We start from the raw sequence: 26625 nt of genomic DNA, 5'->3' as shown, positions 1-26625 counted from the left end.
GGATAAATCTTATTTGACTGTATTTAGTGAAGATATATTTAAAATATATTGATTAATTTGATTGATTTTTTTTTTGGTCTGCTATCTTTGTTGAGCTTTGTTAGTAGAATTATTACTACTTTTGCTCAATAAATTGAACAGATTTTCATGCTTACATATACTCTGAGACTTTTTATTTAGCCTGGGTAATATTGTTCTTTAAGTGTTTGAAAAGGTCACCATCTGAGGTAGGATACATCTTTTTTTAAACATAGCAGTCTTTGACAATGTTTTTAATTTTTTATCACAGTCACTGATATTTTTAGTCAGCTTTAGAATCTTGCTTGTTTTTTCCCCAGAAATTGACCATTTTCTCAAGTTTAAAAATGTATCCACACTGAGTCATATAAAGCTTGAAGTAATTTTTTAAAACATCTTTATGGGAGTATAATTGCTTTACAATGTTGGGTTAGTTTCCACTGTATAACAAAGTGAATCAGCTATATGTATACATATATCCCCATATCCCCTCCCTCTTGCTTCTCCCTCCCACTGTCCCTATCCCACCCCTCTACATAGTCACAAAGCACAAAGCTTGAAGTAATTTAAAATGTCCTTTTGTAATTGTTTTAGATATGAACTTAGTTCTTATTTTGTTAAATTGTGTTTTTCTTATTCACATTTGCTAGTGTACGTTGTATTCTTTTTTCTGTAAAGAATCATTGCCACTATTTATTTAATAAATAAATTTATTTGTTTTTTAGAGAAACATTTAAAATGAAAATACAAGAATTTAAGAGTAATTGTAATGCTAACTAGGGGGAAAAAAAAAACAAGTTTCAGAAAAATTAGCTACTTGTATTATACAATGTTTCATTAAAAAATCAGCCCCCGGGACTTCCCAGGTGGCGCAGCAGTTAAGAATCTGCCTGTCAATGCAGGGAACATGGGTTCGAGCCCTGGTCTGGAAGATCCCTCATGCTGCAGAGCAACTAAGCCCGTGCACCACAACTACTGAGCCTGCGCTCTAGAGCCCGCAAGCCACAGCTACTGAGCCCACGTGCCACAACTACTGAAGCTCACGTGCCTAGAGCCCATGCTCCACAACAAGAGAAGCCACCGCAAGGAGAAGCCCGCGCACCGCAACAAAGACTAGCCCCTGCTTGCCTCAACTAGAGGAAGCCTGCGTGCAGCAACGAAGACCCAACACAGCCAAAAATAAATAAATAAACAAATAAATAAATTTATTTTTTTTAAATGTGAATGTCCTTAACAGCACTGAACTGTATGCTTCAAAATGGTTAAAATGGTAAATGTTATGTATATTTTACCACAGTTTTTTAAAAAGAATATTATGCAGTTGGCTTTAGGCTTAGTTTAATTATTCATAAAACAAGGGTACCATAACTCTCTTAATCTATTAATGAGTAGAGAAACAGCCCACACTGAGGCTTAGCATGCAGAATTAAAGAGATTTTAAATCATTATTTTGCAGAAAAGCTTTGAATGCCTTTCTTTGCCTGCAGAAATATTCTTTTATGCTTGAAATATTAAAATAGGGTGATTATCCTGGATTATTGGGTGGATCCAATGTAATCAGAGGGAGAGATCCTGTCCTCTCTCCCCGTGGTTCTCCCAGTGGAAAAAGGGGTAGAGGTGGAAGTCAGAATAATGTGATGGGAGAAAGAGTGGACCAGCAGCTGTTGATAGTTACAGTAATTAACATTACTATCTAATAAAAAAATTAAATATAAGGAAAATTAAAATACATAACCTTTGGACCTCTGGCCTTTCCAGAGTCCAAGGTTAGATCTAGACATACAAAAAAAGGTTCTTGTCTTCCAACATCTGTATTGAGCAATCTCAGTGTCCCAGCTGGACAGGTGAGTCATTGACGAGCCTTCATCCCCAGCAGGAAACTGATCACAGACGGAGTGGTTGAGGGAACACCTTTGCCTTCAAGGAGAGAGAGAAATGTATGCAGTTTCTCCTGCTCTGCCCACTTTACAATCAGAAAGACTAAAAACCTGGAGACTCACTATGATTTGATTCATATATCACAGTTAACTGGTGATACTCACAGGAAACAGGCGAAAGTATCGTCACTTCCATTTTATCAGGTGTTATGGGTTGAACTGGGTCCCCAAAGAGATATATTCACGTCCACCTGGAACATGCAAATGTGACTTTATTTGGAAATACATAAATTTCGGGCCATTAGGGTGGGCCCAAATCTAAAATGATTGGTGTCCTTTTAAGAAGAGGAGAAATACACAGACAGAGACCCTCGGGGGAGGAGGAGGTGAAGACACACAGAGAGAATGCCATGTGTTGGCCTCTACCAGGAGTGAAGAGAAAGGCCTGGAACAGATTCTTCCTTAGAGCCTTCAGCGGGAGCCTGGCCCCACTGACACCTTGCTTTCAGACTTCTGGCGTCCAGAACTGTGAGCAATACAGTTTTGTTGTTTTAAGCCACCCAGTTTGTGGGACTTTGTTACAGCAGACCTTGAAAATGAACACACCAGGCATCCCCTTAAATGCCTTTCTTAAGAGCCACCTTGTTTTGTCAAAATTCTGCCTTGTAATTTATTCTTAGAGGAGAAATAATATTGAGAAACCACCACTGGTTCAGATGATAATTGTTTTAAGGTGTGGAAAAGCAATAATGAATCTTACAGGAAGCAAATACAGTATTGATAAATGCTAAATAACGTTGCTCTGGAACATGGCATTTTTCTATTAAAAATGTTTCTGACTAATATCACCACAGTGTTTTTGTCTTCTTGTCTAGAATGGATGCCATTTTCTTTGTGGCTAAGCTCATTCATAAAAAGGCATTGTTTTCCAAAGATAATATAATACAGTGGTTGGAGAATTCCTGTAATTTTTCTTCTGTGGGCCCCAATCCATGACTGAGCCGTGCTGTTTGGATATTGCTTGGGTGAGGAAAAGAAACACTCAGGAAATCCCCCAGTCACAGGAGTCATGTTTTGATAGGGGCAGAGACAGTCTCACTTGATGAATCACGCTGCGGAACAATCCCCAGCTTTGTGAGACCTGTATTTTCTTTTCAGCTTTTTTCCCGAGAGCTCTTTCTAGAAGAGTCTCTCCCTCCAGTCTCTCCTCTTAAATGCTCATTGGGTTAAATAACACGAACCCCGTGAAATCCCAAACTCTTTTCCCCAGAGAAAGTAAAGAGTGAAACAGAATACATATTGGAATATGCTTGGAGAAGGAGGGATGTAATTTTTGATTCCCGCTCTAGAAACCCCCATGCCTGGACCTTGTCACTTCCACCACCTCCAATATTTATGCCACCATTTCCTCTTCCCAGTCCCACAGTTTTCTCCCCTGATGAGCCCTCAGTTAGCTCTCATCTGAACGGCTGCAATGGTTCTTCTTCTTTTTTTTAAATTGAAGTATAGTTGATTTACAATGTTGTATTAGTTTCAGGTGTACAGCAAAATGATTCATATATATCACATACACACACATATATATATTTCTTTTTCAGATTCTTTTTCCATGTAGGTTATTGCAAAATATTGAGTACAGCTCCCTGTGCTATATAGTAGGTCCTTGTTGGTTATCTATTTTATGTATAGTAGTGTGTGTATGTTACTCGCAAATTTCTAATTTATCCCACAGTATCTTTCCCCTTTGTTAACCATAAATTGGTTTTCTATGTCTGTGAGTCTGTTTTTTTTTAAATAAATAAGTTCATTTGTATCCTTTTTCTAGATTCCACATTTAAGTGATATCATATGGTATTTGTCTTTTTCTGTCTGACTTATTTCACTTAGTATGATAATCTCTAGGTCCATCCATGTTGCTGCAAATGGCATTATTTCATTCTTTTTACGGCTGAGTAATATTCCATTCTATATATATACCATATCTTCTTTGACTGAGCTTCCTGGTCACAGCCTTTATTGACACCTGAGTTTGTGACCAGATTAATCGTCCTTAATATAGTTTTTAAAACATCACCTCCATTTTTAAAACTTTGAATTTATATCTATTGGGAGTTTATTATATGCAGCATTCTGTGCTTTATTGAGACACCACGTAGGAAGACGTCTCAATAAACATTTGATGTTTACAATACTTTGCTCTTTTGGATGGGGAGAGGACTTGAGCGTAGAGAATCTGAATTTGGGGTAAAGTAGGGAGTGTGAGGAGAGAGCCTTTCTTGACGCCTGTGGTTCTCAGACTTCGGCAAGCGTCAGAGTCACCTGGAGGGTTTCTTGAAACACAGAGTGCTGGGCCCACCCCCAGAGTTTCTGATTCAGTGGGTCAGGGGTAGGGCCCGAGAATCTGTATTTCTAACAAATCACCCGGGGATGCTGATGGTGGGCATCCAGGACCACACTTTGAGGACCTTGTTCTAACTCACTCACCGTGCCTTAGCTACAGTGTATAAGCTGTTCATTTTCTTCAGGGCAGTGGAGGTTTTTTTTAATTAAAACATATTTTTGGGTAAAATATACACAATATAAAATTTACCGTCTTTGCTATTTTTAAGTGGGTTCAGTAGTGTTAAGTACATTCCCACTGTTGTGCCACCATCACCGCCATCCATCACCACCATCCATCTCCAGAACTCTTTTCATCTTGCAAAACTGAAGGTCTGCACCCGTTAGACGATAACTCTCCTTTTCTCCCTCTCCCAGCCACAGTCAACAACCGTTTTACTTTCTGTCTTTATGAATTTGCCTGCACTAGATACCTCATATACGTGGATTGTACAAGTTTTATCTCTTTGCGACTGGCTTTTTTCACTTAGCAAACGTCTTCAAAATTCATCTATGCTGCGTCATGTGTCAGAATTTCCCTCTTTATTTTTTAAGGCTGAATAATATTCCAGTGTCTCTATATAGCGTAGTTTGTTTATTCATTCATCTGTCCACGGACACTTGGGTTGCTCCCATCTCTTGGTGATGGTGAAAAATGGTGCTATGAACATAAGTGTGCGAATATCTCTTTGAGACCCTGCTTTCAATTCTTTTGCATGTATACCCAGTAGTGGAATTGCTAGAGCAGTGGAGTTTCTTTTAAAGTGCCTCGTCCTGTGGGTTAAATGGGATAAAGGAGATAAGGAATCAACACGGCGCTTACGCATAGTGACATAAACTTCTGCATCACACAGCCCTCTGGGCATTAGATCTATATAAAATAAATGCCCTTTGATGGTATTGATGTTATTAGTGAGTATGGATTGTGTATAGGTGAGGCCAATTAGGTTTAAAAATATTTTGAAAATTTCCCCCCAACTTCGCACTTGCGCTGAGATAAGATTTTGCTGCAGATACAGGCACATCCTATTTCAAGCCTTTAGCTTGAATACTTGATGTAACACTTGCTAAATGAGCACTTGAGAGAAATGCTTGATGAAGGTTGCTTGTGTGAATCATTAGAAGCTGTGTTCCCTCACTCAGCAGCCCAGGAAGTCTCTTTCCTGGAAAGTTCTCTTTCACCTCATTTGACTTCCCCTGCAAATACACTTGTGGGATGTTATGAAAGCAAGAAGGACACAGGGACAGGGATAATCAGATTCGCCATCAGCAATGGGAGTTAAAAGTCATGGGTGTCTTGGGAAAATGTGTTTTCTAGACTAATGTTATTCACCATGTGGTCTGCGGACCGGCAGTCCATCCACTCTTGTCAACCAGTCACAACGAGGCACAGAGCACACACTAGGACGGAACTTCAGGCAAAGCAACCATGTCACTACACGACATGCTGCCTAGGCCAGCTGACTTTTTCATTTGTATTTATTTATTTTTTTGGAGAGAGTTTGTCAAGGAAAGGAAGAATGCATTGATTAGATTTTGGCACAAGCCGCTTGAGTAGCACTGTCCCAGGTCACACTGGGTTTGTCAAGACAGTAAAAGCTTTCTGTCCTCTGTGGGGTCTTGTCCTGCCTCAGACAGAATGAGGGATCCAGAGTGCTCGTCTTTAAAAATATCACAAGGTATTTATTTAGTATCTATTTTTTTTTTTTTTTTTTTTTTTTTGCGGTACGCGGGCCTCTCACTGTTGTGGCCTCTCCCGTTGTGGAGCACAGGCTCCGGACGCGCAGGCTCAGCGGCCATGGCTCACGGGCCCAGCCGCTCCGCGGCATGTGGGATCTTCCCGGACTGGGGCACGAACCCGTGTCCCCTGCATCGGCAGGCGGACTCTCAACCACTGCACCACCAGGGAAGCCCTAGTATCTATTTTTAATTAGAAAAATAGATAGCCCCTGCTAAGCCATGAAAATGAAGTTCTGATACCTGTTAAAACATAGATGAACCTTGAAGACCTTCTGCTAAGTGAAACAAGCCACTCACAAAAAGACATATAGTCTATGATTGCACTTAAGGGTTCCGAGAATAGTCAGAATCATAGCGACAGGAAGTGGGTTAGAGGTTACCAGGGCCTGTGGGAAAAGGAAGGGGGTAGTTACTGCGTAATGATTAGAGGGTTTCCGTTTGGGACGATGAAGCAGTTTGGGCAAGAGTGGTGATGGGTGTACAACATTGTGAATGTACTTAGTGCCATTGAACCGGACCCTTAAAAAGGGCTAAGATGGTAAATTTTATATTGATATTATTATATTTTATCACAATAAAAATGTAGAAAACAATAGTTCATGCTGGTTGAAAAAAATTCAAATAATGTAGATACATATAAGGCAAAATGTGAGTGAGAGGCCTGAGATAGGCAATCCTTCCCCGTCTCCAAAACCTCAGGACGAGATCCCAGGAGATTTGGTAATCGCTCAAAAGGGGCATGGAGATTGGTTGAGAAGGGGCCAACTCCAGGTGATTCCTAGCTTCGGGTCAGTTGAAGACACAGTGCTCTCAGAGAGAATCCACAGGAGGAGGAGTAAACACTTTCCACCACTGCTGGTAAGATCTAGTGCATTAAAGTGTTTCCTCAAATCCTGGCAATTACTGTCTAAGAATATATTGATAGAGCACACAGTTTAAAAAAGTTCACGCACCAGTGCATTCCCAGAGCCACAACACACCCGGGACACACGGCTGTGATCTTTTCTCCTTTGCAAAGTCCTTGCAGAGTCAGCGAGTTCACTCTGTTCCTTCCCCCGGCCCCCCTCTCCTTCCTTCACTCTGTCTCCCGGCATTCCCCACTCCTGTCCCTGTTTGTTTAAATACCGGCCGCGGAAGTATTGGCTCCATTCAGAATCAGCCTCAGCGCCATGTTTCTTCTGACTTCAGCCTTGGTAGCAGTTGTCTGCCTTTTGATGGTGTGGATCTTTCAAAATGCTGATGGAGGCACCCAGAGGAGGAAGGGGGAGCCTAGAGCCAGGGCGGAGGCTCGCCCCTGGGTGGATGAAGACTTGAAAGACAGCACTGACGTCCACCAGCTGGAAGAAGGTAAAGACACTGGCCATGTTGCTTGGTTTCCAACTTCTGTATTCTTATGATGAGGGCAAGTGGATGGTGGGGCTTAGGGAGAGGAAGAAACATAGGCCGGTCAGTTTCATCACCAGCCTCTGCCATGTAAACAAATCAGTGTGTGACAGAGACATCATTTCTCTCTGGTGGTCCGCTTGTCGCCTGCTGGCACCAAGCTCCCTTATTCCTGGGTCCTCAGTAAAAAGCTGTTGAGGGGGCGACATTTTCCCTGGCTCCAGTCCTCTGAGGCTGCTCAAATCTTTCTGAAGGGGCACATCACAGGCTGGGGGGGCTGCGGGTTAAGTGGTCAGGTTTTGATCAAGAACTTTGGAATAAAAAAGGGGCATCTACGTAGGGGCTCGCTACCCTTCATTGCACCAACCCTGAGGGTCACAGATAAGAGTGGCTGCTGCCCTCCAATCTGAGTGTCCAATTCAGTAGACAAGGCCATAAACAGGCAAACGACAGAGAGTAACACAGAGACGAACTGGGTGGAACTGATTGTAAGGTGTTTTGAGAAGGCTTGGGGGTTTGGTGGGGCAGCTAGAAAAAGGCTGAACAAGGTCTGGGGGATTACTAGGATATGAATACAAAGGTTAGGAGGCTAAGAGGAACAGGAAGCGCCTGAGTCCGGAACCCCAGGGAAAGATGTCAAGAAGATGGAAGGACTGTACTGACCAGGGGAGGGGTGAAAATGAAGTGGGGTATTGAGGGCGGGCCGGGGCATGGCTGACCTGAGAAAGAAGGGGTGATGAAGGAGGCAGGCAGGAAGGGAGACGTTCTGGAGGAGCTTTGAGTAATCTGTGTTTGAGGTTTATCTGAGGTGGGTTTGTGGGATGGATTCGACTTGGAAGAGGCTCAGTGACTCTCAGCTGGGGTAGTAATGCCTCCACCCTCCCTCTGTCCAACAGAGGCCACCTGGAAGTATGTGTGTGTGTGTGTGTGTGTGTGTTCTAAGTTGTCCTAACCTCAGGATTGGGGGGTGGGGTATAGAGTTGGCACTCAGTGCTGGGAGTCAGCAATGCTGAATGTACTGCCCAGGAGGATGCAAATCCAGGCAGCCTCCTAGCAGGGCAGCCTCTTACTCTCCCCCACTAACCCCGAATGCCAATTATGCCAGTTGAGAACCACTTCCGTTGAATGAGCACGAGACCCACCGTGAAGCTGAGTAAGGATCTGTTCCAGTAATGATGGGCTGGGCGGTGGTGCCAGTGCGCTGCAGAGGAAGGGGTGAATTAGAGGGACGGTCAAGGAAGAACAGTAGGGTCTAGTAATAAATTAGACATGAACAGAGGGAGAAGTGGGCACGATTTGGAGACTGGAGGAATCAGAATAACAGCTGTCATCGGTGGGTGCGGGAAGGGGATCCGGCTTAAAGGGGAAGCTGTTGAATGTAGTGCAGGACGTGTTGGATGCGAGAGGCTAGTGACCCACTGAAGCAGAAAGGCAGGGAGGTTTCTAGGTGAGGGATCCAGGCCATAGACACTGACTGGAGAGTCAGCAGCATAGGGGTGATGCTTGGAACTTGGAAAACTAATGAATTCATTGGGGGGTATTGCTAGAGAGAAGGCTGAGGTTAGAACTTGGCCGGGGTTGGGGGGACACCTTCAGATAAGAGGAACTGCTGGAAGGAATGGACTCAGAAAACAAGACGTGGGAAAGGAGGGCCGGGGTAGTAATAGCAAGCCGTCACATAGCGCTTCCGGTATCCAATGTCACTTTTACATATGGTGAGTCATTTAGTCTTCATGACAATACAGTGAGGCGGGCACTATTATCATATCCATATTACAGATAAGGAAACTGAGGCTCAAATCGGCTAAGTCACCTGCCCAAGCAATTAGTGGTAGAGTCAGGACCCAGGCAGGCTGGCTCCAGAGTCCAGGCCTACAGGCAATTCACTAGGCTGCTTTTCCAAAAGAATGACCCAGAACAGAGGGGGCAGGAGACGGCCAGCAGGGTTAAACATTCCCTGAGAGATCAGAGGTAGTGTGTATCGAGGAAAGGCCGCTGGATTTGAAGACCCAAGAGTTTGAGGGATACAGAGGGGGTGATAAGGCTGGTGGGGAACCAGGGACCTGGGGCTGAGCCTGAAGGTTGGGAACAGAGAGCAAAGCTGTATGGCCCCCTTCTGCTTCTCCACCTACTGATTCCCTTTTAATCCTCTGCCGCTCCACTCTCTCTTCCTCACACAGAGAAACGAATTGAACACATAGTGGCTGCTCGGCAGCCGTGAGCAAATCTTCCCTGAGTGCAGAGTTCACAGTCTCTTGTTGGGATTTTTGTTGTTTACATAAGTGATTCTTACTGAGGTCACACAGGCGCACAGGTGGTAGGTAAGGACTGATGTTTAAACTCAGCGTCCTCTGCCACCCAAGTCCCTGCTCTTAACCATTGGGTGGGTGGACACAGTCTCAGAGAGGATGTATAATTGGAGAAGAGAAGGGATTCCATTACCAAGGAAACATGAGATGGTGTTGATAACAGCAAATAGATACCAGATTCAAACCATTTTGAAAATTAACCGTCAGGGACAAAACAGTAAAATAAGTATTGTGGGCCATTCTAGTGTGAGTTAAGGAATATATGGGTGCCACTCTAGCCTCCGCCATCTCTGATTCACAAAGAATTCCTATTCGACATTCATAGATCAAGGAATCAGCCTGTGTGGGGGGACGGGGTGGGGGGATGGGTCGGGGGTACAGAGAAGACATGCGGATTAGAAGTCAGACACAGACTTCCTCTGGGGACCAGCCACACATGGCATCCTGTTAACGCATTTCAGTTCCCTGTTTATCTGTAGCAGAGGTCTGAGGAGGAGAAATGACTGGTATTTAAAGTGGAAACCTCAGATCGTTTCCCTAAAATGAATGGGAAATACTGAACAAAAATTCTCTAGTCAGGCCCAGATTCATGAAAGCTCACGGAACTGGAAATAGGAGAAAAAATACAGGAAACACATCTTATTAAGATGTGTCCATTTTAATGTTAGTGGGGATTTTCTTCACTCAGCTTCACTAGCCATCCAGAAGCTATTATTCTAACTGAAATTTTGATTGTCCCAGTGACCACTAAAAAAGCCTTTGTTAAAATTTTTATCTGGTGTGGGCAACACCTGAGAATAAAAATGTTCCCTCGGACTTGGGCAAGGACAGATTTTTATATACCCATAGGCAGCTGTTTCGAACCTGTTCATTGGATCAATGACAACACGTCTCAGTAAAAGCTTAACAAGTCAACCAATCAGAGATGGATTCACTCCAGGACCAGCCCTCTGAGGGCCAACCAGTCAACAACAGTCTCAACCAAGTAACACTGTTCCTGCAGATGATATCAACCCTCTTACATGCCTGGAAGTCCACAAATGACTGAACTCCATGCTTCCCAACCAAGTGGTGTGCAAGAGCTAGCCTATGGGGCTAGCGAGAGCCAACTGATAAATGTTCAGGAAATTTGTGGGCCATTTGTTCAATTGCCAATAGCTTGAGATCGGGCCATCATGGGAGTGTTTACTCTATGGAAATTGGCAAGTGCTATAAACCAGGGCTCTTTTTTCCCTCTTCTCAGAGAGCTGGTTTACCAGCACACCACTGACAAAAACACTATGTAAGGGCAGCACTCATGACCAGCACAGTTTTCCTTTGCCCCAGGAAGCAAAAAACTCAGCTTCATCTTTGCATTTTATCATTCTTTGGCTCACCTACGTGTGCATACTTCTGCATGGCTAATTTTAAAAGGCTGGTCTACCAGGGCTCCTGTAAGACATTATGGTTCTAGGACAAAGGACAGGTAAATTCAAATTCAGATGAGAGGAGGTTAAGGAAAGGAAAGGACTTGAATGGAGATTTGTCCTTGGGATCAAGTCTGGGTGGGTTCTGCTGGGGAGAGCGAAGCTCAGTACAGAACACTGGAGACACCGGGGACACCACGAGAGGTAAAGGGGCTCAGAAAACAAGTTCTGTCAACTTCACCTGGGATAGCGTTGCTTTCTTCAAGGCCTTTCCATCTGGACATCCGCAGACTCCCCAGCCCCCAAGCCCCCCCTGCTGCTGCTAGTGAGGTAGTGGGTCTATATTGCAGTCAGGAAGTTGAATGGCTGAGAGGCCCACGTAGGAAGCAGAACGATGGCCAAAACAGTGGGAAGGAGGAGTTCTCTGAGCCGGTGTTGAGCCTTGAAGCTGCTCTCATTGCCACCTTCATAATCTGTCTACTGTGAGAGCCGTGTCACCCTGAGCCTTATTAATACCGGTGCTCAAGCCTCCCCAAAAATTGCAGGGAGGGAACAAGGGTGACATGACACAAACTGGCCTTGTAGTTTCATAGCTGGAAAACATCTGGTCCATTTGCAAAGATTTTGAAGTAGAACTGCAAAAACACAAAAGCAATTCCCGTAGAGATGCAGCCAGAAAAAATGCCTCTAAGCTAAACATTAAAAGATAGCCATGGCCTAGAATTACTTGGTCATTAAACCTAATTACGGAGCAATTTAGGATTCCTTGGCATTAAAGCAGTGATAAAAGGCGTGTTGGTCTTGGTGTCAACAGCAAACCCCATGTGTGGCGGCACAGCACTTACATTAAAAGCAGACCACAGTAGCGTGCATTTATTTTAGGATATGTGGGCTCCACAGCTTGAATGAATCCCCCAGCGTTGCTTGGCTGGTCTAGGGTGGAGGCGGGACAGCTGCGGAACAGAGGCTGTTGTCTTCCCTCTGGTGAGGGCTTATGCCTTGGGAGCAGTCAGGAGTTCAAGAGGAAGGGGAGAGCTGTGCCTTTTTTATCGGTTCACTGCCCTGAGATCCCCTGGCGCTTCCTTCCCAGCTGGCTCAGCCTGTCCCCTTTCCCCAGGCCAAGTGTAGACTTTCTGCTCTGGGAGAGGCTCCAGGAAGAGCAGCGCCCCTGTGCTCTGCTTAGATAGCCCTTCTGGACAATCCAGCCCAGTGGTGGTTGGGACCATTTGTCTGCTGTGCTCAGAGATAAGGCTGTGCTGATAAAGCTCAGGGAGCAGCCCCTTCATTCTGCTAGAGTAGGAGTGCCTACCCTGGACTTCAGCTGCTGCAGAAACGCCCGTCATGCGGCTTGGCTGCCTTTAGTTTACACAGATGCCGAAGGGACCCGAAGTTAAAGAGACCTTGCATGCATTGGCTCCTTTTCCACTTACTGACTGCGGAGGTTGCCGGACTTCATGACAAATGGCGTGAGAGTATCACTGGTGCTGAAGTCTTTGCTGACACGTTTAATAAGGCTCGGGGTTGATACTGATGACATCTGGGTTCGGTTCAGAGTGGATTGCTAGAAAGCTGATAGCTGTTGCCACTGTCCCATCACACTTACTTCCTCAAGCCATTAGGGACCTGCTGTGTGGCATGGGGAGCTCTGCTCAACGTTACATGGCAACCTGGCCGGGGAGAGCATTTGAAGCGGGGGGTGGATACACGTGTGTATGGCTGAGTCACTTTGCTGTGCACCTGGAACTAGCACAACATTGTTAATTGGCTGTACTCCAATACAAAATAAAAGTTAAAAAAAATGTATACAGTGTGGGTCCCCACTGCCCCGGCTAGTAAAGCATAAAAAAAGAAGTTTCTCAGTCCTAGCTATGAGCTAACCATGGTCCCTGTTGGTATTGAGGTTGGGTTCTCAGTGTCTTTGAAGTCCCCTTTTCACGAGCGTTCCCTCTTGCCTACTGGACATTTACTGCAGTCCTCCCTTATCCTCAGGGAATACGTTCCAAGACCCCAAGTGGATGCCTGAAACCCTAAGTGTTTTCCTGTACGTATGTACCTATGATAAACTTTAATTTAAATCAGACACAGTAAGAGAATATCCAAATTGCCAGCATCACTACTCATGTGCTTTGGGGTCATTATTAAGTAAAATCAGGGTTACTTGAACATAAGCAGTATCCTGACAGTCGACAACCAAGAGGCTACTACGTGACTAATTGGGTGGATACGTGGACAAAGGGATGATTCACGTGGTGGGGGGATGGAGCAGGACAGCCATGAGATTTCATCATCTTACTCAGAATGGTGCACAATTTAAAACTTATGAATTGTTTGTTTCTTGAATTTTCGTTTCATATATTCAGAACACAGCTGGACATGGGACACTGAAACCTGAGAAAGAAAAACCTCTGATAAGGGGGGATTACGGATTACTGTATTGGGGGAAAAAACACTGATTAAGGAGTTAAGAAACCTACGCTATAGTTCTGGCTCCATGAAGGATTGCTGCGTGGTCAGGAGAAGTTAATTGTGCCCATTCATTCCTATTTCTACTTTTGTCCCACCTTCCCTAGATGGTTCATCTCTCATCCTCTTATCTCATTAAGAAAGTGTCAAGTGTCTTTTCTTTTTTTTTTTTCAGATGTCCTTAAATCAATATAACAGTTGTAGTCAGTTGAACTACCCTTGTGGGTGTTTTTGGTAGTTCGTTTCTATGGCCTTCTCATTAAAAAAAAAACAAAACCCTTAATTGTGAAATGTAATATCTTACTAGAAAAGTGTATAAAAGATAGATGAATGGCTTAACAAATAATTTTAAGCAAAAATCTACATAGTTATCACTTAGATCAAGAAATATAAATTTCCAGTACTCCATAAACCCCTATATGTTCCTTCCCAGTAACAACCTCTTCCATACCCTATAGAAGTAACTATTATTTTGAATTTTATGGGAATTACTTCTTTGCTGGTCATTCTATTGGAAAATTACATATAAATGTTTTTGAGGTCTAGGATACTGTTACTTATTCCAGGGAATATTCATATTTTCACCTGTCAGAAGAGCAACATTCTAACACTCTGGGGCAACTTTAATCTGAGCTCAAGGCTTACGGTTCCCTGGATCACTCACAGGATATTACCTTAGGCTCTAAGGCACCAGGGCTGGATTACTTACATTTTACTCTTACTATTGTAACATAAATCTTCAGGCCCTGGATGGCCCTGGGGGTTTGACTTTGGTCACCATCCTTTTATCTCAGCTCAGCCTCATGGCGGTTTCTAGGTAATTGGAAAATATTCTCTGGACATTTGAGTGCCGATCTACCCCTGTGGGTACTAACCTTCATCCAGATTTTGACTGTGATGTTCTACAGTCACAGATTAGCTCTTCAGTACCTAGAAGAAAATGTTCTAAATGTATTTTACTAAGGATTTTAGCTTTCTTTACTTTGGAGGTTTGGTGTAAATTACATAAATAACCATTACTGGAAGTGAAAATCCTTTAGTAAATGTCACCAGAATCAGAATCATAACCAAAGCATCAGTTAATCTATGGCATCAAAGTGGATTTGTACCTATTCAAAGAAGGAAGTAACAACTAATTATTTTCTATCACACAGTGGAAGGCATGGGATATACATTATATCAGGCAAATATTCATTGGCTTTTGGGTGGTTGTGAATGATGAAGATATGTGATAGCATTACATGCAGTTTTCTAAAAACACAGTTTAGGTGGTACAATAATAATTCAGGTAAGGCATACACATGCACACAAATAAACCTTAATGGTTTAAAACAATCTAAATTATTAGCTTGTGAACGTAACAAACCACATTGCTTTTCTCATGTTGAGTTAACCTTGCATTCCTGGGGTAATCCCAACTTGGCCAAAGTGTATTGTTTTTTTATATATTGTTGAATTCTGTTTACTAATATTTTGGTTAGGACTTTCTGCATCTATATTTATGAGAAAGTTGAGCCTGTAGCTTTTCTTTCTTTTAATGTCCTAGTCAGGCTTGGTAGCAAGTGTGCGCTAGTCTTATAGAATGAGTGGGTGGCCGATGTGTCCCCTATTTCTATTCTTGGGAAGAGTTGGAGAAAAGTTAGCAATAATTGTTCTGTGAGTGTTTGGTGGAACTCCCTCATGAAGCCATCCGGGCCTCTTCCTAAGGGAATCTTTCTTTTTCCTCTGGCTGATTTTAAGATTTTATATTTGATTATAAAAGGCGTGGGCTTCTTTTCTGTTATACTGTGTGGGGTTTACTGGGCCTCTTGAAGCTGTAGATCTGGCATTTTTCATCAGGTTTTCATATCAGATATTCTCTTTCAAATATGGTCTCTGCCCCATCCTCTTTCCCGTCTCCTGCTGTCACTATCATCACGTATATTAGAACATTCTGGCTCTGCTTTATTTTTTCTTGATCGTTCTTTTATGTTTTCTGTCTTTTGGTCTTTCCTTGCTCTAGTCTAGATATTTTCTTCTGAGTTGTCTTCAGTTCATTAATTCTTTCTTTAGGTATGTCTAACCTGCTATTAAACCCACCCACCAAGTTCTTAATTCTATTATTTTATTTTTCAGTTCTAAAAGTTCTATTTTAAAATATGTTCTATGTCACTTTTCATCTTTTCCTGTACCCTACAGATTTATATAAGTTTGTCTTTTCTTTTTCCCCTCTAAACCTAGTAATCATAGTTGTTTTATCTTTTGAGTCTGATAATTCCAATATTTGGAGAATTTGGTGTCTGACTCTATTTTTAAAAACCTATTCTGCTGTTTCTTGCTCAAGATATTCTTTTTGTGTGTCTGGTTGTCTTTTATGTGTTGCTGGTAATTGTCCTTAAAATTATTTATATGTTGGCATTTGCTTCTGCTGGGTAATGGGGGTATTTTCAGGCAGGACCACACTATTCCAAGTTCAAGTTTGAGGCAGGACCCATCAGAATGTTATAAACTCTTGGGGGCTGATTTATTTATTTATGGCCGTGCCATGCAGCATGAGTGATCATTAGTTCCCTGACCAGGGATGGAACCCATGTCCCCTGAAATGTAAGTGCAGTCTTAACCACTGGACCACCAGGAAAGTCCCTGATTTATTTATGATTCTTAGTTTTTCTAAGGATGTAGTCTTGGGGTCCCAGCTTGTTAGACTTCTTATCATATATGGACCTGGGCTTTGATTTCTGTCCCTCTGGATCCCTGAAAACATAAAAATAAAAATTCAAATATATTGGGATTGGCAGATGTTATCAGGGCAAATGCAGCTTCTGTGCTTATTTACTTCTGCAGGATCATATTTTCCCTTCACTTTTGGCCTGGGAATTTCTCACTATGCTGTCAGTAACTTAATGATTTTAAAACGGCTTTATAAAAAATTATTTATTTCAAGATCTTAGTGGTTTTCAGGGGACTTCCCTGGTGGTCCAGTGGTTAAGACTCCATGTTTCCACTGCAGGGGGCATGAGTTCGGGGAACTAAGATCTGGCCAAAAAAAAAAAAAAAAGATCTTAGTGGTTTTCAGCCAATGGAGATTGTTTCAAATAAGTTAGTTCACCATTAACAGAAATTTACATTTTTCATCTTTATGTACGTAAAAGTTTTCTTTTTCTTGATTTATAACCAGTCTGGGCTTTGAAGGACAGTCAAGATCAGAGTTTAAGGATTCTGTAGACCTATTTTTCTCATTTTTTCTTGATGTTTTTGAGCTTATAACCTTACAGATATTTTGAGAACTTTATTTCCTTCTCCCCAGTGACCACCTTATGACTATAAGGGAGTAAAAATAATTTTCTCTGGCTGAGAACACCACTCCCCCATAATAAAAACAGATTAACAAGAGAAAAACAAACAGAAGCTTAATAACATGTATATCTCTTGTGTACATGGGAGAGATCCAGGAAAACTGAGTAACTCCCCCAAACAGCCTTAGCCACCACCTTAATCCATCTTCAGATAAAGACAGAAGAAAGGCACTGGGGACTGGGGAGACCCAGTTAGGGGAGGTTGTCAGGAAAAGCAGAGCAAACAAGGGTAAGATTGTTATAGAGATTTAAGTCCACACCTCTGTTGACAAGAGTTTCTTGTGATTTAGAATCATCCTTCTCTTCCTGGTACAGAGGGGGAAACACTTCCAAATAGAGATTTCCTTAATGTAAATGCCTCTTACAAAAGGGTACCTTCTACTCGGGTTTTCAAAACTTCTCCTGTGTCTGTGTTTCCTAAAAATAGTCAACTCAAAACAATTCTTATGCTAAAGACACATATTTTGGGGGAGGGGCATATTGCATTCCCCTTCACGACCAAGAGAGATCCTCTAATTTGCTGTCTACCTTGTTCTTACTGGCAGACGCTGGCGACTGGCAAGTGTCAAAGGAAGAGGTGGAACACATCCCATTCTCCCACACCCGGTATCCTGAGAAGGAAATGCTTAAGAGATCCCAGGAATTTTATGAACTTCTCAATAAGAGACGGTCTGTTAGATTCATAAGTAATGAGCAAGTCCCAATGGAAGTGATTGATAATGTCATCAAAGCAGCAGGTCTGTAAGTGCACAGTGGGTCTTTGAGAACATCCGCTACAAGTGACAATAGTGGAGCAATGTTGAAGTTCAAACACAGGGAATAAAGCCTGGAATGATATGTTTACCTGTAAAGTCTTACCCAGGTGTTGACTGACTGCCAGGCACAAGACGATTTCCACTTTCTACAAACTTTTTTTTTTTTTCTGCGGTACGCGGGCCTCTCACTGTTGTGGCCTCTCCCGTCGCGGAGCACAGGCTCCAGACGCGCAGGCTCAGTGGCCATGGCTCACGGGCCCAGCCGCTCCGTGGCACGTGGGATCCTCCCGGACCGGGACACGAACCCGTGTCCCCTGCATCGGCAGGCGGACTCTCAACCACTGTGCCACCAGGGAAGCCCTCTACAAATTTTTAACTATTACAAACTTCTCAGGAGCAGATGTGACAACAGTTCAAAACTTCTGAAATTATTCAACATTATAAAATTTTTGAAGAATGAAAATTTCTGAACACATTATTATACATCAGAAAAGAAAAGTTCATTTGCAGAAATTATTGCATGACTATTATAAACCCATTGCCCAAATTAAAAGGAAGTAAGAATAATACAGTTCATTTCAGTTAAGAACACAAACACACTAGATTGGTGAGTCCTTTATCTAACTAATAGCAGTTACTAAATTTCTTCTGTGTATACATCTGTATCTAAATATGTGGGTGTGTGTATATGACATTCAGAGAGGTTTGGCATAATTGAAAACATTAAGGGGCAATTTATTTCTTGTGTTTGGTGACACCAATATTTAGTGAACAGATGACGTGTACAAAGTGAACTGGAATCCCTCTGTTCAGAAATTTGGGCTTTATGTTTAGATTTGACTTGCATTTCACAGTTCAATCATACCCTCTCTACCACGGGGACTGGTGGATGAAAAACTCATCAAGGCTGGCAGGCCTGAGACCCCTCCTGTAGAGTTTATGCCACTGAACTACTCACTAGGAAGAAAGAAATACTTGCTTCTGAAATATACCACCAGTGGGTCACCGTGGTCTACTTCTAGAAACAGCCATTTCTAGGACAGAGGGGTGACACCCAGATCAGGAGCTGGGCCAGGCCATGACTGGAATCTTTTTTTAAAAAATATTTATTTATTTATTTATTTTGGCTGTGCCAGGTCTTAGTTGTGGCATGTGGGATCTTTAGTTGTGGCATGTGAACTCTTAGTTGCAGCATGCATGTCGGATCTAGTTCCCCTACTAGGGATCGAACCCATCTGCATTGGGAGCACAGGGTCTTACCCACGGGACCACCAGGGAAGTGCTGCTGGCTGGAATCTTAAAGGGAACTTAAGCTCCTTGGGTCCCATGATGCACTATGAAGCTTTGTCCGGGATATTGGGACTGATCCAAGGGTGGGCTGAGGTTTCCCAAAACCTGTGAGAGCTGGAAGACACTCTGCTGTGTGTCTGAGTGCCCAGGGCCAAGAGTTCTCATGTGTTCACAACAGGGCCACAAACCCCACAGTGCCACACTCAGAACTTTGATATAGGCACTAAACAATTTATAGTTCAATTGCCTTTTGGAGATCCTTTTGAAACCATTTGCCATTTAAATTTTGCCATTTCCAATAAACTTCCTGACTTGATCATTTTTCAAGAATATCAAAACAAACAGCATTTTGGAGGCTTTTGGCTATCAGAGCTTCCCATCTGTGTTCCCTTATTGGTCACAGAGTAGTGCCTAGGGATGTTTTCTCTCACATGATTAGAGAAGCAGTGATAAATTCCCCAAACCTAGGAACTACTGGCTTTGATCACAGTTAGTTGGTTTGGAGACCCTGACAGAGATGCTGAACAAAATGGGCCTGGCAGCAACATCCCAGAGGCTACCGCCAGGCATTTTGTGTGTCAGGTGATCTAACTTCATTTTGAGCAACTATGAGTTACGTTTATTCTTAATTAACAGACTCAGATTTTTCTTGCAGTTTTAATTTCTGATTTTAATTTAATGGGTGATAGGAACAGCCCCAAGTGGGGCCCACACAGAGCCCTGGACCTTTGTGGTTGTGAAGGACCCAGACGTGAAGCATAAGATTCGGGAGATCGTTGAGGAGGAAGAGGAAATAAACTACTTGAAGAGGATGGGACCTCAATGGGTTTCAGACCTGAAGAAACTGAGGTACAAAAGTGGGTAGAATTAAGCTTGTTTGGTTTGGCTTCCTAAAATGAAATAACTATGACTTCAGTTTTCTGGTTTTGTTTTAGGTGTTAAAAAGTTTCATTTTACCTGTGGAAGAAATAATGGAAATTAACTCAGGCCTCACCGCTGAATTGCCTTGAGCACACGTATTGCACAGGGGTGAGGGATGCCGACTGGAATCCCATCTGGGTTCACATCTTAGCTCTGGTTTTCCAGTTGCAAGACCTTAGGCGTTTGCTTACTCCCTCTAAGTGCACTAGTCTGGTTTCTCCAGAGAAACAGAATCAATGGAGAGAGAGAGACACACAGAGAGATAGAGAGAAACATAGAGAGAAAGAGATTTATTATAAATCATGGGCTCAAGTGATTATGGAGGCTGAGAAGTCCCAAGACCCAGCAGAGTCAATGGAATAGTTCCAATCTGAGTCCAAAGGCCTAGGAACCAGGAAAACCAATGTGTAAGTTGCAGTCCAAGTCTGAGTCCAAAGGCAGGAGAAGACTGATGTCCCAGCTTAAAGACAGTCAGGTAGACGGAGAAAATTCTCCCTTACTCCACCTGTTTTGTTCTATTCAGGGCTTCAACGGTTTAGATGAGGCCCACCTACGTTGAGGAGGGCAATTTGCTTTACTCAATCTGCCAATTCACATGTTAATCTCATCCAGAAACATCCTCACAGACACACCCAGAATAATGTTTAACCAGCTATCTGGGTGCCTTGTGGCCCAATCAAGTTGACACATAAAATCAACCATCACACTTCTGTTTTCTCACCCAAAACGATAATGTTAAAAACTTGGTATCAGGATTAAATAAGATAGAGGCTAAGAGTAGGGCCTTAGAAGCTAGAGTGCTTGGGTTCAAATATGAGGTCTACCACTTATTAACCTATCTGTGCCTCAGTTTCCTCATCTGTAAAATGGGAATAAGTCTAGTATCTACTTCATTATGAAAATTAGATGAATTTGTAAGCACTTAGAACAGTGATGGCACATAGTAAGGGCCATATGAACCCGGTAAATAAATAGGCTATGACCCAAATAATTATTAGTAAATTGTGAAATACCTCTCAGGATCTTGAGTGACGTAAATTACATTTTCCTATAAATAGTCTTGTGCGTGATCTCACTCAGCAGGCTTTCATCTTAGTACATGTTTAGTAAAAGTACAAATTTAGTAGAGGCATAATATTCATTAGGCATTAGTAACTTTGCTGGCTTCCTTATCTCCAGGGAAGAAGCGGATTGGAATTCAGTGTAACTGGCTTTACCATGAAACTTCAGCATATTTCGGTAGACATGTGCGAGGTTTCATTTTTTTTCTGGAAACTACAGCTAACTATGCTTGTTAATCCCACTTTTCCCATTGAGGACCAGTCACCCTACATAATATGTAGGATGGATTCCATAATTTCTCAGTCATTTTTGTAGTTAGCACCGTCACTTTCAATTTTTACAGGCTCAGCCTTGTCATTTTAAAACGCGGGTCACAGGGTCCTCTTTACAAATACTGCCCTCCCCACAGAGGCATCTCCTTTCCCTTCTAACCCCTTCTCAGGCTGAGCATCAGGAGGGATGGGGCACAGATGTTTGTCCTGACCTCTCAGAAGGCCCTGAGGGGAAGCCAGCTCGAGTTCTTGGCACGTAGAATGTAGAGGTACTCGTGCCTCTGGCTCTCAGCTCTGGGCCTTTAGCGGCCAGTTCCAGCACCAGCCATCCAATACCCACTGTGACACAAGCCTAAGAAAATGCAGTGGGATCTCCGTCTCGTGGAGTAAAGTGGGACTTCTTCTCTGGTAGCCAGGGCTGGGTGGTGAGAAGGATGGCCTCTTAGTCCTACTCCTGTCTCATTTATTTGCCCCAGAGGACAATTTTTTTCCCGAGATATTTAAACCCTGTTGAAATTGATGTCTATTGGCGTTGTAACTTATGGCTGTGTTGTGGAATATGTGCGGGATATTCATGATGAATATGTAAATCTCATTGCATATTCATGAGAAAAAACGGATGGGTAAAGTTGAGTCTCTCTTCTTAGAGAGATGCTGTGCTCTGTGTCTGCACGCTGCCAGCCCCGTCACTCCCCAAAGGAGGCAGCATCAGTTGCTCTCTTGTCTCTGCTCAAAGCACCTAATACACACCTTCCGTGTATTTAAAATAGCCATTATGACATAGTTATTTAATTATTGGCCTACTTTTCTTCTCATTTTATAGGCCATATTTTAGAAACCTTTGTGGTACACCAAGATACTCTTGAGAATCCAATTAACATTATAGACTTTCTCTGCAGACAATATGCGTGCACACACACACACACGAGATATATAGAGAGTGTCTCTAGGGTCCAGGGACCTCCAGTGTAAAAAAGTCTTATATTTTAGCACAGTGCTGATACATAGTAGGTAATGAAATAACTGTTTGTTAAATTGCATCACAAATGAACATATGTCCTGATAGCCAGTCTGAGTCAACTCTGAAACTCATAGCTGTCGTTAAAGGCTTGATATACAATCTGGTCCAACCTCCCCGTCAAGCCTTCTTCTCCTGCTGCTGGCGTGAGACCCTTCACCCCAGGTGGAAGGTGCTAATTATCCTTTCTTAACAGGCCTCGGCACGTTGCTATCTTTTTATTAGCTCTAATATGATGTCACGATACATTCTTGTAAAACTGAACAAACCCAAAATACTAGCTACCAATGTATGCCTAGGCAAAAGAAGTACAAAGATTAGTAAACATGACTAACCTGCCTCTGACCTAGTAAATGGCTTATTCTTCACCTCATATTTAACAATTGTTTTGATTATTCACTGTAAAATGATACGTAGTAATAATAATAATATTAGCTAACACATACATGGTACTGTGTACTAGGTACTATTCTAAGCACTTGATCTACGTGGACTGATTTTCTGTCACAATAACCATTTGAGATGAGTGTACAATAGTACATTTTACATTTGAGGGCACTGAGCTGTGAGAAGGTGAGTGGTTGCCCAACGTGGCAAAGCTACTTGACTCCAGATTTTTTTGGTAAACTATTAACATTCTCCCACTTTGTAAAGAGAAAAAGAATTGATACTAGTCAAATGTGAATAAGCTGGTTGAAGTATGGTAAAGTAGCTTTGAGAATGTAATGTATAGAAATTAGCAGTGTACAAGGAACTGTAGAAAATACACACGTGGGTTTAATGTGTTTTAAAACAAGGAAGCATAACTAAGCTAAGAATGAAATGAGTGGTGACTATCTCTTGCTTATTGATGACATAATTTACCCTAAGGAAAAATTCCAATATATAGCATTGTATGAGTATCTTTCCTTTGAAAATCTGTGCTAGAGTGAAGCGTTTGCCAAAATGTACGGGCAGGGTAATGAAACAGAGAAAGATATGCTCTTATCTGGAAAATAAAAATGGAAACTCAACATTTATACCTCCTGTGAGTTATCTCCCACTCCCACAAAAGTTTCCTTCCTTTTCTCCATAACTAGGCTAAGAACGTTACCATCTGCCCACCTGGAATTTTGGTTCAAACTCACTGTCACCATTTTCTTCTCCCTTGTGCACTCCTGTGCCGATCTGTCAGCTCCTGCCTCTACAACTCCCCAAGTTCTCCTGGGCCATTGCCCTTGTCTCCTATCTGGTCCCGTTTGAGCTGGTCCTTTGCCCACACCAATCCGTCTCTTTCTGAAACAGATCCCATTGCGTGATGCTTCTGCTCAGAAGCTTGTGATAACTTTCCATCCCCCGCTGAACAAAGTCCAGGACCCTGCAAAATCTGTATGAAAACTGCGAGCCTCCCAACCCGTGCCCCACCACGCACACCATCCTCCAGCCTACCAGGCTTCTGAAATTCCCTGTCCGGCCAAGCATTCTCCTTCTGACTCTGCCCTTTGCTCATCTCTTCCCTGGGCTGCCCTTCCCAATGCCCCTTCTCTAGCTGGTCTTCAGTGCCCCGCCTCAAGAGAAACTTTGGAAATATTCTGACAATCTTATTCAAAACTACCATTTTATTTTTGGGCTCCTAAGGCCCTTGTCTTATATTTCTTTAACAACACTTACCAGGTTTTAGTTTGCTAAATTTGGCTTACTGCCCTCTGGGTTATAGGATCTATCTTTGTATCTTTCAGCATTTCACGTGTCTTGCTATATTAGGCCCTTATTAATACCTGTTGGGATAGATAGACTTGGGATAGAAAAAGGTAAACAAGACGTGAACAAAAATCCTACTCTTTTTCAATTTAAACATAAAAGACAAGGAAATGTTTCTATTTTTAATGTATATAAGGTGGTAAACAGGGAACAAAAAAACCATTAAGAGAAAATATTCTGAATATCTTTTTTTCCCCCTTTAGGACCAACTGGATTAAGGAGTACTTGGACACAGCGCCTGTTTTGATTCTCATTTTCAAACGAGTACACGGTTTTGCTGCAAACGGCAAGAAAAAGCTCCACTACTATAACGAGATCAGTGTTTCCATCGCGTGTGGCATCCTCCTAGCTGCCCTGCAGGTACGTCACCCTCCCACTGGGCCCAAGAGAGAGACTTAATACTTGGGGGCCAACTGTGGTTTTATTTGCAAATTTCAGCTGAGTTTCTAGTTCAGGGACAGGGATTCCTCAGTAAGGGAACTCTGATGTAAAAACTGCCTCTGGAAACCTGGACTGGTGAGGATGATATTTCAAACAAGCTGGCATCCTTCCTGGAAATTTACTTATAACATTATTTAAGGCCGTCAAAAAACGGTCGCTGTGTTTGCCTTCATCTGTAACGACATGAGGCTTTAAGGGCTTTAGTAAATACACATGAAGAGCTTCAGAGCCTGAAAGTTCCAGGGCCCGGCTTCTCAGCTGTGTTTACTGTTGTCTGAGCCAGTGGGATGATTCGGTAGCTATAAGGGGAACTCTATCATAGAGCTCCTGTCCTCAGAAGTTGAGTTTACATCGTATTGCATTAGAAAGATGTCCCTGTGCTTAAAAAAATTCCATCTACATAGTAGCTCCAGCCACGCTAAGTGTGAAACAGAGCAGGATTGAGGTCTGCCTTTCACATGGTTCAAGTCATTCGCTCAACAGATATTTTCTGAGCTCCTTCTATGTGGCAGACCCCAGGAGTCACCAGGAATAGTCACCTCGTGAACTATACGTTCTGGTGGGGACTGCGGTACTGGGAGAGGGTGGAGAGTGACAATAAACACGTGAAATAAATAAAACAAACAGGATTATAAGAGCAAATGAGCCTACTTTCAAGGGACAGTGGATTCCGAAAAACTATGTGCTTCCTCGTTACCTCAAAGAAAAATGTGTTTGCTGAAAACTTGCAAAATAGTCATTGTGACATAAAAGAGGAATATGTTTTTAGATGACTTGAAAAACTGTTCCAAAGGAGCTGGCATCCTATTTACCTCCCGACTGTAACAGATAAAGGAATTGCTGTGCTACGTCAGACCGCAGGGCACCGTCCCCGTCATAGATAGGGTTCCTGAAGAAGCAGTTTAGGCTTGCCGTGGGTTCCCTTCACCTGTGGCTTCTGTGCATTCCAATCAGCAACTTTTCCCACATACTGTGGAGTTTGCTGCCCTCTAGCTTTCTGTAAGGCATAAGTCTGAGTGTAGGTCTTGATTTGTGGAGGAGGAAGGAATCTTCTGGAAGCCCTTGTCTGGGCAGATTGCACAGAGACTGGAGGCGTGCTTGACTCCCAAAGGTAGTTCCAGAACCTCCTTCTGGTCCAGGCTTAGCAATGAGCATCTGACGGGAAAAGCAGGGGGGATAGAGAGGGCCAACTGGGAAAGCGTCTTGAAGCTACACATGATTTTTATTGGATGTTTATTATTCAAGGGGGCTGGGAAGAGGTTGGTGGAGTATTTCCTCTACCTCTTACATACCTCTGGGCCACTAGGTCCTCCCTCACTCGACATAGGTATTTTCAGCTAGGGATGACGCTCTGCTTCCACTGTTGGTTATATAACCACAGGAACTGCCTTTTGTTTTTCCATTCCTTTGGTGTAGTTGGATTCCCCAAATTTCTTTCCATGAAATAACCATTCCCATTTCTTAAGCATCAGTGGAAAATGACTGGTATTTTCTTCTCTGAGAAGCTTCCCACTGTTTGGTTAAGAGAAGGTGGGGTCTGGGGAGGTCCAGGAGGGCAGGTAGGATTCAAGACACCATGGCCCAAGCTGGTCGTCTCTTTGCCGCCCAACTTCAGGGAAGTGATGGGACAAGCAAATCTTATAGGGATTAGAACATGCCCAGGCTGGGATTTTGCCTGCTGACTTTAAAACGTTTTCTTTTCCTCTCCTGTTACAGAACGCGGGACTGGTGACTGTCACGACCACTCCTCTCAACTGTGGCCCCCGTCTGAGGGTGCTCCTGAACCGCCCTGCAAATGAAAAGCTGCTAATACTGCTCCCCGTGGGGTACCCCAGCGAAGAGGCCACGGTGCCTGACCTCGCACGGAAACCTCTGGATCAGATCATGGTGACTGTGTAGGCAGGACACAGGCAGGGACGTGCTGGAAGGTGATGCCCCCCACTCCTTTCTCCTGTTCCTTTTGGGAGTACAGGCTGCTCTCTCCCTGGGTGTTCCTGGCACTCCACTCCACAGGGCTGGCCTCTGTGTGTGTGAAGAAACCTTTGCACTTCCTACAGCACTTGTCTGAGAAGCCCTGCTTCCGATACTGTGATTAGCTGAACCATACAAAGTAAGAGATGAAGAGGTATGTTCTCTTCCATTTCTTATCCACTTTGGAGATGCATTAAATTTTTGCTAAGAACATGCCCTTGGTTTTTAAAGTTTTTTAATTGTTC

At 43.0% G+C, this 26625-nt stretch overlaps 1 protein-coding gene across 1 annotated transcript; it reads left to right on the top strand.

The window, feature by feature from the left end:
- The first annotated feature begins 7183 nt into the window (after positions 1 to 7183).
- On the top strand, positions 7184 to 26308 carry IYD (iodotyrosine deiodinase). Its single transcript, XM_065888948.1, has 5 exons — positions 7184 to 7361; positions 17456 to 17647; positions 19645 to 19804; positions 24172 to 24328; positions 26126 to 26308. The coding sequence occupies exons 1-5, from the start codon at positions 7184 to 7186 to the stop codon at positions 26306 to 26308; spliced, it is 870 nt and encodes a 289-aa protein (XP_065745020.1).
- The last annotated feature ends 317 nt before the right edge of the window (positions 26309 to 26625 follow it).

The sequence above is a fragment of the Phocoena phocoena genome, chromosome 12 (assembly GCF_963924675.1).
Source record: "Phocoena phocoena chromosome 12, mPhoPho1.1, whole genome shotgun sequence".
Taxonomy (NCBI): domain Eukaryota; kingdom Metazoa; phylum Chordata; class Mammalia; order Artiodactyla; family Phocoenidae; genus Phocoena; species Phocoena phocoena.
This window is presented reverse-complemented; position numbering and strand designations above follow the sequence as displayed.